Below are 12,754 nucleotides of genomic sequence, written 5' to 3' on the forward strand. Positions count from 1 at the left end.
GGGTTTTCCCTAAACTTAAGTTAAAAACCAAATTCAGTTCCTGTATAAGCAAAAGCAGTTTGTTGCACACTGGAGTATGGCACTGCAGTTCTGAATTTGCTCCTGAGAATGAATCTGCATCTAATCCCATAGTTCGGTGAAAGGTGAGCATTGCATCATGTGCCCTTGCTAATATGGTAATGGCTGATGCAGGAGGGCAGTGCTGTGGAGGTGCTGGCAGCATCCGAGGCAGAGGTGCTGCCCTTTGACTCATCAGAGAAGCACCAAACATCACAGAGGGGTTATTTGTACTAATGATGTTTTGTCACCAGTGAAAGCCCGAGTGTTCTTGGTGTAGGCAGGATTGCATTCACATTTTATAGCAGTAAATCAAAACCATCTGCTGTGAACAGAGCAATTGATCTTGACAATAGGGAACTTGCACTTTTATAATTGAGGCTATGAGAGATGTCTGCTAGCACAGCTCTGCCTGCTGCAGTTCGCAGCCCCCACCTCTCCCTCTGCCCTTTCTCCCCGGACCCAGTGATGTAGCTCTGGTCCCTCAGTATTGCAGTTTGCTAGTGGATGCCCTGAGAAGAGCAAAAGCAGAGGCTCCTGATCCTTGGAGGAGGGAAAAAGACGTATGCACTGGAGAAGGAAGGATTTGTCTGGGGTGGATTATGCTACTCTCATGGGGTGCTTGTGTTTGGGGTCAGCGTGCTAGGGAATGCTGAGTGTCCCTTGACTTTCAGTGTCATAGGAAGCTTGTCTTGCTACCAGTGTGCTGCTGCTGTGCTACAGCCATGAGTGAAGGGCTGAGTGCATATGTGAAAGAGCAGAATAAACAAGAATGTGAACAAAACCAGGTCAAACAGCCCTGGACATTCCTCATCCAAGGTTTCCAGTTCTACCCCAATTCAAACTGGACTGCATGTCACAAGTGTCAGCTGCTTTGTCTTTATTTCACTGTTTTCATCTCTCATACAAGTACCAATCTAGCATTGCTGCTTTAAAAAGAACAAACTACAGCCATTCATGAGATAACATAATTCTAAAATCTGTGAGACAGCTGATACTATTAAAAAACTCATCCCTATAATAGGTTTTCATTATTGATGGTCACTTGAGGAGACACACACTATAAAACAGAAAGATGAAAAGCGAAAGACCATTTAGATAGATGTTCAACATTCGCTGAATGTTGCGAGCATCAAATCAGCAGCACTGGAGGAAATGAAAACAGAACATGGCACAGCCTCTGGACTAAATGTGTGCACATTATGGAGCTTCTGAGGCTTTGCCTTTACAGCGTATACTTTAAATCAAAGCAACATTGAAGTCAATATCAATTGTTCGTGGAGATGCTTTTTACCTTCAGGCACTGCTGTTTCCCAGAGGAGCGTGAGCAAGAACGTATGTCTCTGTGCAGTGCTGACTGCTTGTGGACAAGGATCTCCCTGAAATCCTCTGAAATCGATTCCTCCTTTGGAAGTACCCGCTGCTGCTGCTGAGGGTTCGCTGCCTGTTCTTCAGGTACTCCCGGTAGTTTTTGGTGAGCAGGGTGTAGAGGAAGGGGTTGATACAGCTGTTGCTGTAGGTCAGACAGGTTGTCAGGTAATTAATGTTCTTCATCACCTTGTGGGATAAAGTGAAGGATTCGTAATACTGGAAGAGGAGCTGCCATATCCAGAAAGGCAAGAAGCAAGCCCAGAACACCAGCACGATTGTGAAGATCAAGTAGAGCACCTTTTGATTCGGCAGCCGCTTGGTCTGCTTGAAGGATGCTGTCTGTGACACCCAGTAAATCTTTGCTAATCGGATGTAGAGGTAGCCAATGATCACCCCTGGGCCCACGATGCTGGTACCAAAAAGGATGGTGAGATAGACTTTGTAGGACAGCTTGCTCCAGGTGGGCAGGCAGATGCTTTTGTTGTCCCTTTGCACTAGCTGGATCATGATGAGCATCGGGAGAGTGAGCAGCAGTGACACCAGCCAGATGACAACAGCGATGGCCTTTCGGTAGCTCTTGGACCTCTTCACTGTGTCCAGGGGCTTCAGCACTGCAAAGTAGCGTTCTGTGCTCATGACTGTGAGAGTGAAGATGCTGGCATGCATAGTGAGGAAGTCCAGGCTGAACAGGATACGGCAGCCAATGTCCCCAAAGTACCATTTCTGGATGAAGTAAGTCCCGACAATGAAAGGGATGGTGAGAAGGTAGAGCAGGTCTGCCAGTGCAAGGTTGATGATGTAAATGTACATGGAGGCAGACGAACGCAAGTAATGGCACATCACCAGCAAGGTGTAGACGTTGCCTGTCACCCCAATCACACACATCAGGGACAGGATTGTCCCAATGGTGCAGATGGCAATCATGTCCTCCATGGAGCCAGCAGCTGGTGCGCCGTCCCCGGTGGCATTGGCAGAGGCATTGGGTCTGATTCGGAATAGGCTGCTCTCATTTGTGTCTGTCACCATGTAGGGGGTTGCAGAGAAGTGGCTCTCCAGCTCATCAGTCAGGGACATCCTCCTGGCCTTGTAATGTTGAGGGTCTGTTCATGCCATGGGTTTTTGAAGAGCTCTTCTTTCTGTTTTGAGAAACACGACTGCAGGGAGATGGTGAACCATTTCTTAGTGGGATCTCATGCGAGGAGGGTCTGTGTTCTCCACTAGAGAAAAGACATCAGAAATCAGCATATTAGAAATCTGCCAGAGCAACACAGGCTATCATTCACAGAAATTACCTGTTCCTGAGCACATCTTTACTGTCTGCACGTATCAAAAGTTTTCTGCACTGAGGCCACTCCTGCAGTGGCTCATGCCATTGTTACAAGAACAGCTTTGAGGAATGGTATTTCACAGTGTGTATGGAAAGGAGGCAAAAACAATTGTGTGGACCTTTGGAACCATTTGTTGAAATCCTTAAAGTTAGTTCGGGGAAGAATCCATCCCTACATTCATAGTGACGACTCATCAACATGATTGCTGATAAGCTCTTTGCTAAACTCATAAAATAAAGGAGTCCAAGTCCCAAAAAAGGGAAGCCAAACTTTGTATTTACCATTTGCAGCTAGATTGTTGTCTATTTCATATAGTCTAACAGCTAGCATTTCTTCAGTGCTTTCACAGAACAGCTTTTCTTGAATGAGGAACTTCTGCTCCGTCGTGCCCTACAGTTTCAAATTGTCAGGTGATGGAGAAGAAAAGCATTTTCCATCTGCAGTGCAAGTTGTAGGTTGCGCTGTGACATTTATATGTGTGTAAATACAGTTCTTGTCACACACTCCATGTGTGCCCATTCACAGGGACAGATTTCAGACAGTCCTGTCTGTGGATGGGCCTGAACAGCCCCATGCAGTGCAGTGAGAGGCTGCTTCAGGAAGGCAGATGCCCTTTGCACATGGGAGCATTTGGTTAGCTTAAGCCCAGTGCTGTTCAGATCATGACTGTGTTGCTTTGAGTTTGTATCGACTCTGGGTGTAGGCAAAGGGAGATCAAAGTGGCTTGAGAAAAAGTACCTGAATTGGGAGGATTTTAAAGCATACGAGAAATCTACACTGACCTAAAGGTTACTGCACACAGACATTTGCGCTATGTATTTTAAACAGCTCAGGTTGTCTGTTAGTTTGGAAAAAGCTCCAAGAGAAGCTGCTGAACTGTCTTGTCCTTGCAGGACTCTGCAGGCAAAGCCATACCTCCTCCTTTTCCCTGAGGTGGGCTAGGTTTGTTTTATCAGAGAAAAGCTGCTGAAGTTTGAAAATTCTTAAGTGAGTTAGGTGTCCCTTTGCCTTTCACACCCACTCCAACTCCTCTGCTCTTCATCCTGCTTGCTCCTTGGCAGCAGGATGGCAGCAGCAGACCCTCCTGCTGCCCTTGGCTCACAGTCCCCACCAGTGACCCCTGTAATACTTGAGGATGGGCGGTGTTCATCCTCTCCATGACTTGTCTCATTTTTGCCTCATCCCAGTACTAGGCAATGGGTACTGTGGAGATGTTGTGCAAAAAGTCTTCAGAAAAGAGGATGGTCCAGCACATGGAGATTTCTTTTTGCTTAACAGTTGGGATAGGGGTGCAAAAAAGGCAAAACCACAGTACATAGAGCCTATCTCCTGCCCCCATCGTACGGACATCCAACAGGGAGAGGTGAAGCATGGTCAGGCAGTGGTCAGTTCTCCTTTGGACAGTTGCTTCTCTGGGCTAGTCTCCATCAGTTTCATGAGCATCTCAGCCTTCCAGCACCTGGCAAATCCCAATTTGCCTTCATGCTTCCATGCTGTGCCATCCTCTTCTGCTTGGCTTCAAGGATGTGCAGCCAGCCTGTCCATGGACTGGCTGGTCCCCTCATCGTCTGCTTCATCGGTGCTCATGCACAAGCTGTGCTAGCGGCAAAAGCATCACGCGTGGAGGAGACACAGATGCTCAGGAGCTCTGCCACACAGTCATCAGCATGCTTGGTCGGACATGAACGGCTCAGCATGGGATGCTCCAGCTGAGCCCAGCACCAGTCACACACAGCTCTTGGGTGCAGCTGGATTCATTCCAGCTTGTTTTCAGGTGCATGTTTCCATGACCCAAGCGCTGCCCTCTTGCAGCTGCCTTACTCTGTGCTCTGCGCACTTGTAGCAGGTTTGCACTCATCTGCATAGATCCTTGGTGTGCCAGCTCGTGCTGGAGCGAGCTCCCGCACTGTGCCTGCTTGCTCTGCTCATCCTCTGAGCCCGCATTTTGCTTCATTCATAAAATCACTACAGCGCTAATTCAGTTCAGACACTCCAGCTGTCTGCAGGCAGAGCCCACAGCTAGGCAAACCCTCACTCCTACAGGAGGAAAATTAAGCAAATTGGGGAAACCTTGCATCACTTTAAAGTTATTGTCATTGCTGCACTCGTACGTGCATGCATCCACTCACACACATGCAGACACACACAATAAAGAGCTCATTATTCCAAGCAGCCATTCAAAGCACCTTACGGTCTAAGCAATTTTCTCAGCCATTTCTGCCTTTTCTTCTATGTTATCAGCACACGGAGGCACCATGCACGTTCCAGTAGCTACACAGATAAAGGAATTCCTCCTGCTCAAACCTTGCTTTTAAATCCGGCAGATGAAATTTCCTACAAGAAACAAAATAAAGACGTATCTGGTAGCTTTAAAGCTGAAACTTAAAAAGAAAATTAAAAAAAAAAAAACCAGAGAGAGAGAGAATCCTTCTTCGTGGGAAGACAGCAACAGATCCCCGTGCTCTGTCGCATCTGGAAAGGCAGTGTCAGGAAGGGAGCGTGCTGCCTCGCCAAGTATGTTTGAAATCTGTGCGCTCTTAATACTCTCATTCTCCTCCCTTCACTCACGCCTGCTATTTCTGTTACTCAGTGACGTTAGGCATAGCGTGGCTTTGGCTGCAGCCAGCAGAGAACCTTTTTAAAGCAGCAGCCTTTGGGTTGCTGGGGCTTGCTAAGCCTGCTCCCCCCACCTGGGGGATGTGAGGTGTCTGTGCTCTGTTCGTCACAGGAGTGGGGATGCAAAGAGCTGTTCTGCTCTTCCTTACGTTGCACTGAAGGACACAAGCAGCTAACCCTGTCTGAGCAAAGCCATTGTGTCTGGGCAGAGTGGCTGGGCCAGGAAGGGTTAAATTCCTGCAGGAGGGTCAGCTGCCCACGGAAACAGCCAAGCTCTTCTGTTCAGAGATCAATTCCAAAACGAAGCCAAAGTTTATTTGGGTTGGATGGCGTATTCACAGACAAATCTGTGTGGTGGTATCATGCACGACAGCATCTGAGACACGTCAGGCTGGTAATAACAAGATGCTGTCCAGGTGGTTTAAGGCTCCTTGTCTTTCCCCAGTGGTTCTCAAGGAAGGTAAAGACTGAGTGGGATTCACCAAGCACCTCAAAACTGCAGTGTGAGGAAGGGGCTGGTGCTGAGGAATGCTGAAGCTCAACTGGGGATTATTTTGCTAGCAGCTGAGTATTTTGGTTGCCTGCATGCCACAGGATTGCTCTTCCTTCTGGTTCCCTGCTCTAGCCCCGTGGACCACAGGGAACTGCTTTCTGAATGGAACATGAGGATGGTTGCTGCTGGATGTGGCTGTGGGACATGCCCACTGTGCCCATTGTACATTGCAAACAGAGACATTTCCTTCTCTAACTCCCTCTCTGGGTACCTGTAGGTCTCTGTCCCCAGCCTTTTACCCTTTGCCATCTAGGCATTTTTACTGCATCTCGTGCCCAAGGTCTTGGCTTCGTGCAGCATGAACCTGATTTGGGAGAGTGCACAGGTGACCATGGGGGCATCTGGGAAGGGTGTTGAGCCTCTCCAGGCCTTTACATCTCATGTGGACTTGGGTTCAGAGCCTTGTGTTTGCATGGAAAATAGATTTCATATTAGTGACTCTTACAAGGGCTGTCTGAGCCCTAAATCCTCACCCTAAACACCCCAGTGTGAGGGAGTTTTGCTCTGGAGATTTGCTCCGACTTTGGTACTTTGTGGCTTTCTCCTAGAAAATCTTTGGAAAGCTGTGAAGATAATTCACAAGGCACTCCTCTGCCACCAAGGTGCCCTTCGGGTAGTTGTTGATCTATTCCAGGCAGAAGAGAGGGGGAGTGGAATGGGGAAAGCTTCTGGCCAAGCCATCTCTTCCCTGGACCTGCTGTTCCCAACCTGGTAGTTCTTTCTGGTGTTCAGATCTTGAGGAAAATGTCACACCAGTGTACTGATTTATCAGAAACATCAGTGCCCCCGGGGCTGCCATTAGAGCAACCAGAGCTCCCCAACACCGGAAAGTGTCCGTGTGCTGCTGGAGTCATCAGAGGAGGTGTCTGGAGAGCAGTTCGAAAGCGATGTGGTGGTGTCAGGTTCACAGCCCTGGCTCAGAGGGCTGTTTGTGATCTGAGTTTTGTTTCTCCTGTTCCCCTTCTTTTCCTCATCTATAAAACAGAGAATGTTGTGTGCTCTCGCCTTCCGGTGCATTGAGTTTCAAGGTTTTTCACATTTGTCGGATGCTTTTAGAGCTATGGGCAGGAGTCCCAGCCAGTGGGATTGGTAACACAGCAAGGGGCTGCACAGTAAATATCAGACAGAGGTAGCAGCCCCCTGATATATGGACCAGGTCTGCTTAACCATTCAGACAGCATCCACTACCATAAGGCTCGAGTTCTGCATAGGGGCCTTCCGAAGTGACTGCAGAGGTACTTATTATTATTCTAATAATAACAAAGCAAAAATGACCTATTCTCCTTTTCAGAACAAAAGTTTATGCCAATGATGTATAAGTTTGACTGTGTTTGGTCACTGGTTCAAACTCGATTTGCGTCTCTTGAAATCATAGAACCATAGAATGGATGGACTTGGAAGGGATCCTAGCGGCCATCCAATCCCATCCCCACACTGAGCAGGGACACCCACAGCTCCTTCAGTGCTCAGGGCCCATCCCTGACTTTGTGTGTCTGCAGGGATGGGGCACCACTGCCTCTCTGGGCAAGCTGTGCCACTGCCCCACTGCCCACCGTGTAAAAAATGTCTTATTTATATTCAGTTTTAATCCCCCCCTTTTTACCATGAAACCACTTCCCCTTGTCCTGTCATAACAGACCTTGCTAAAGATTCTGTCCCCTTCTTTTTTATAGCCCCTTCTTGTTCCATTTAAATCCCTGTTCCCACTCTTATGGGTTTGGACACATGTAAATGTGATGTTCACATTCCCAGCTGAGCCCCAACTGCTTTTTTCAGTCTTCCTGCTGTCCGTGCCCACCAGAAAGAGCCACCCGAAGTTAGCCAGCACGTTTGAGATCTTTCAGTGTCTCATTTGATACTTCACTGAACTTTTGGTCATTTTTCTCTCCTTTCCTCCTGTTTGTTTTTGTGGGTTTTTTTTCAACATGAAACTTCAGTTGTACTTTCGAAGTCAGTACTGCTTTGCTCTTGGTAGCTCTGCATGAAAGCAAGACTCTGAGGGCTGCAATCATTGATTTATTTTCACCCATCCAGGACCCCTTAGTCAGTACGGTGGTAATGAGCTGATGGCTGGACTTGGTGATCTTTATGGTCTTTCCCACCTGAATGACTCTGTAGCTCACAAATGTCTGATGTGCTTGTTTATGATAACAGTACCAAAAGCTCTTGTTATAAACAAAAGCAAGAGCCTAAATGCACCAATTTGCAGTATATTTAACCTTGTCAAGTCTGCTTTGCCATATCCATTTGACTTTCAGTGCATCTATGAGTGCAGCCCACATGGACACAGCAAGCCCAAGCACTGTGATTTCCATCAGTTCCAGCACTGCTTCTCGGGACCCTCCCCGGACTGATTACAGCTACATGCATGCACCATAACTCCCTTGTTCCCCTTGTGTATTTTTCCAATCTCTTTGGTCTTCTGCCACCGTTAGAAACTCTCACATAATCGCCTGTGTCCTGGACCTGAGATCTGTGAGGAAGACAAAGTACCCAGGACACGCTGAGCACAGAGATAAGGTTGCATGTATTTTATACCAGTAGAGGAAATTGTGATCAGCAGTGAGTGTTTTTTTATTATCTCACATCAGTAATTAATACAGCCTCTTGTGGATTCATCTCAGCCAAGCGTGTCCCTGGCCAGACGCTGCTGCTGTCTGCAGTGGGAGGGATGAATCCTGTTGTGACAGCCCATGCAAAGCTGTAGGCTGGTCTCAGCCTCAGCCACTTTTCGGCACGGTTGCAGCTATTTTGGCAGTGCTTGTTGCTGGCTGCCACTACTGCAAAGGAGCTGGTGGCTTCTCTGACAGCCTTCAGCACTACGCAGTGTGGCTCATGTGTCATTTGCCTGGCTGTCTCGTTAAACTTTTAATCAGAGCTGCAGACAGGGTGTGTGCTCAGGGCAGGCAGGCACAAGGAGAGAGCATGGCACCTTCTGCAGCACAGGAGGGGGTTTGGGCTCAGTAACAGTTCATGTCTCCCTGTGCACCAATTATAAATCCAATCATCGTTTTAACAGCATTTTGAGAATGACTGGGGTAGGAGAAAGCAGACTCTTTATTCTCTTTGAATGCATTTAAGATTACCAAACAAAAGCTACAATCGAATTCTGGAAATCCTCAAAGGCATCACCTGAAAAACCTTGACGAGGTCAGCCATGCTCAGAGAGACCCCTTCCATGGTCCAAATCCCAGTGTTGTGCTAAAGACAAAAGTTTCTTACTACTGTTCTCCACCACTTGTATTTTGCCCAGCACCTCCCAGTCCCAGCCTGCGTGGTCGTGCTGTTGGCACTGCTGCTTTGTGGGTTGGCTCAGTCATCTTATTCCTTCCTGCACAAACCCTGCTCCCTCCTGGGTGCTAATCTGTGTCTCTCAACCCCGCTCCTCATAGCTGCAAACTAGAGAGGATTTGGTGAGGCTTTTCTGAGGACAGAAAGCGTTTGTGTCACCCGTGCAGTGAGACAGTCCCTTACTGTGGGAACCCGTGTGTCCCCAGGATGGGGTATGCATGGTACAGATGGACCCAGCAGGGCACAAAGAGGGTGTCCATGTGGATGCTGGCACAGCAATGGGAAAGGCTGTTGTGTTTGTTGCTTTACCATCATTTTGGTGAGAAAGATGTGGTGTTTACTGGTGTTCTACACCAGGGGAAATCCTCCTGGAAATGGACTAATGGTGACGAAGGGGCTTAATTCCCCAGCAGAAAGCAGAAGGAAGATGATGGGGGTGCCTGGTTTCACTCCTGGAGAGTGTGTTTATTGCTTCTAAGTACTTTTCTCTGCCATGATTTGATCCAGTGTAACACTCTGCTTAATGGAGGCAGCAGACCCAAGGCACTGGGGACATGGGGATGGGAAGCTGAGGGTGGCCCCCAGCAGTGACCCAGAGCTGAGGTGGACATCTGCAGGGGGAATTCTGCCTGGCTGCAGCCTGACCTTTCTGCCCCTTCTGCATCCATCTGTGCTGCAAAACTCTCACCTCAGCTCACCTCTGTGTGCTGACAGCATCCTTCCTGGATGGCCTCACTGCTGCACTTACCTCTCCTGATTTCCCAGCATGGGCTGAGCCCTGCTGCACCATATCAAGGGACGGCAACAGTAAAAAGTCATGGTGAAGCTGCCACTGCCAAGCTGCTGCATACAGTGCCCTGGTGACTTCAGAACATTTTAATTGTTCTTTTGCAGCACATTTGGAGGCATTGTGAAGTCTTTATTGTTTGAGACACTGTGTTCCCTTATGGGCTGGGGAACCGCCTCCAGAATGAGCTGCTGCTGGGGGCTGTGCTTGGCTGGAGGGGGCTGTGTTCTCAGGTTTGGGCTTTGATGTCAGAGCCACAGCTGTTCTGTGGCTAAGTCTAAGGGAGAAGCATCCCTTGCACATCTCTTGCTTCTCAGAACATCGATGTCAGAGAATGCAAACAGCAGCACAAAAAAAGAAGTGTTGAAACAAAACCAATCTGCGCAGAGCTCATAGCAGGCTGAAGTTCTCTGTGCCTGCAGAGCTGGAGCACATTGCTTCTCAGTTCCCATCAGGGTGATGTGGGACGTGATCTCTGGCTGTGTGATGGAGCTCTCATGGCTGAGGGCGGCTGTTACTGCTGCACCTGCGCTGTCTCTTGTGCTGCCCTCAGGTTTTGTGTCCTGCCTCACTCTATTAAGTAGGATTTGATGATCCTTATGGGTCCCTTCCAACCTGAGATGTTCTGTTATAACGGGTCAGTGCTTTCCCTGCCCGACTCCCAACACCCCATAATTTCTCGTTAGTCTAACTCCTGGTTTGCTGGCACTGTTTTCATGACCTATTTAGAATACAATCTTTGAACAGTTGGGAATCCAGATGGGCTCATGGGGCTGGGGCTGGCAGGGTGCTTTAAGCCAATTCCTGCTTTGCATGTCATCTGTGTCCCAGACAAATGGCACACACTGGGTACCTGCTGCACAGGATGATGAACGTAAGCAGCTGGTACGCAGCCCAAACAAAACAGTCAAGGTCTGAAGGGGCTTCAGCTGGTTTTACCAGCCTGCCTTAGCAGTGTGTGATTCAGTGCAATAGGCACTGCACAGTGTTTTGCAAAAAGGCTTTTGGTGTCCTGTGCTGCTCATTGCCCAGGTGTCAATGCAGGATTTGGTGCTGGTGAATATCTGGCCTTGCCTCCTTGCAGCACAGCTGGAGCCCCATGTACCTCACTTGTGCCCAGCAACCAGTGGGATCTGGCAGCACATTGCCTGATCAGAAAGGGGGATGTCTCTGCCTTTGCTACCTGTGCCAGATGGCACCTCACTTCCAAACTCATTTGTCTCGCACTTGCTGGCCTTTCTCATGAGCTGCTCCTTGCAGCTGGCTGGGCCATGCCCGAGGCATACAGTGCAGGGCCACGCTTGACTGCTTTAATTGTCTCAAATTAATTACATCGCTGTGAATTATATAAGGATGACATTTTTAGGGAACTAAAGGCCCTGTCTTGATGATAAGGAGAATCTAATGCTGTTTGCATCTCAACCAAGTGATTCAGACTCTCATTGGCTGGGCTTGCTCCCTCATTTTAAAGACTTGCTTTTCCATCACTGTGCTCATTTCTTAGCTCTAAATGAGAGATGCCATTCTGCTGCAGGGAATGTTTACTTTGAGTTCCAACAGTTTTGAGTTCAAACCTCCTCTGCATATCCACATGCATATGTGATTTATTTATGGTGTCCAAAAGAAATCTTCCTAGAGACCCTATAGCACGATGCTGCAACGCCTCCTGCTCCTGTGTGTTCTTCCATCCTGATCTGATGGGCAGGATGGCATTTTGATGGCTCTGTGAGACATTCACTGCCAACCAACGGATGCCCAAGCACTGAAATGCTTTGTTAACCTTTAGGTAATTCTGTCCTCTGTTACACATCAGGTTAATTCCGGAGCTCTTTCATCCTCACGTTTCTTTATGGGTTTTTGATGAATGCAGTTTGAAATCTGTCATCCTTGGAACAGGATCAGACAGGAAGGGAGGACGTAGTAGGGTGTATTTATTTTCCTTCACTGGTTGTATCACCTTTAACACACTGTGTAGAAAGAAATAGGTGTTTTAAGTGGGACATGTGATGCACCACGCTGACTGAAGAACGCTTGGGTTGGGAAATACGGAAGTGCCAGATCTGGGCTGCTGACCCCATGTCCTATTTGGAGGGAAAAAGGAGCTATTAAACATAGCAGAGTGCTCTTTGACTTCTGTGGTTGTTCATACAGAACCCCATGAGGTCTCAGAGGGGGTTAAATGAAAAGGAACAGTGAACAGGAAGAACAACTATAACAATTTTTGCACTGTACAGATAATTTTTGCACTGCTAGGACGGGTTGTGCCCAGAGCTCCTGCTGTTCCTGGCTGCTGTCTGTTCAACAGCTCTTTGTTTGCAGACTGTGATCATAAATCTCATACATCTGATTGTTTCTGCTTTTACATATTTATCTCAGAAGCATTTTCTGGAGGATTTTTGCATACATGGGCCTGGAAAACAACCTCTTACAGATGCTGCCAATGCATATTGATGGTATTTAAGCTCAGAGAGTGGCCAATGCCCATCAGCAGGTGAGAGGCAGCTCAGTGTATCCCCTTCACCTGCAATTAGTGGTTGGACCATGACAAAATGGTATTGGGGTTAGCTGAGCAATTCCCAGCATGGGGGTGGCTGTGGGAAGGTGCTGAAGGCGGAGGAGGAAGGCTGAGAGGCAAGAGGAGTGGCAAGGAAGGAGCAGGAGTGTGCCTAAGCTGTAGGTTTTGTTATTCCAGAAGAGGTTTTGCTGTGTGTTGTGTTGGTGCCCAGTAGTGGTGGTGCATAGGGTGGTAGA

At 48.1% G+C, this 12,754-nt stretch overlaps 1 protein-coding gene across 2 annotated transcripts; it reads right to left on the reverse strand.

Annotated features, from left to right (window-relative positions):
* Positions 1–922: 922 nt before the first annotated feature.
* LOC136048098 (urotensin-2 receptor-like) lies at positions 923–5,108 on the reverse strand. 2 transcript variants are annotated; one of them, XM_065735600.1, is made up of 2 exons: positions 5,061–5,108; positions 923–2,645 (listed from the first exon to the last, which is right to left on the reverse strand). In XM_065735600.1, exon 2 carries the CDS (start codon positions 2,500–2,502, stop codon positions 1,354–1,356), a length of 1,149 nt encoding a protein of 382 aa, XP_065591672.1. In that variant the 5' UTR covers positions 2,503–2,645; positions 5,061–5,108; the 3' UTR covers positions 923–1,353. The 2 variants fall into 2 exon arrangements, with proteins under 2 accessions (XP_065591672.1, XP_065591670.1); XM_065735598.1 differs by lacking the exon at positions 5,061–5,108 and adding an exon at positions 4,943–4,983.
* Between the last annotated feature and the right edge of the window lie 7,646 nt (positions 5,109–12,754).

The sequence above is a fragment of the Cyrtonyx montezumae genome, unplaced genomic scaffold, assembly GCF_038088225.1.
Source record: "Cyrtonyx montezumae isolate F1298 unplaced genomic scaffold, pur_monq_1.0 scaffold_19, whole genome shotgun sequence".
Taxonomy (NCBI): Eukaryota; Metazoa; Chordata; class Aves; order Galliformes; family Odontophoridae; genus Cyrtonyx; species Cyrtonyx montezumae.

What these genes read in the sequence shown, in the direction of transcription:
- LOC136048098 (XM_065735600.1), bottom strand. Translation starts at nt 2,502, where the DNA reads ATGTCCCTGACTGATGAGCTGGAGAGCCACTTCTCTGCAACCCCCTAC.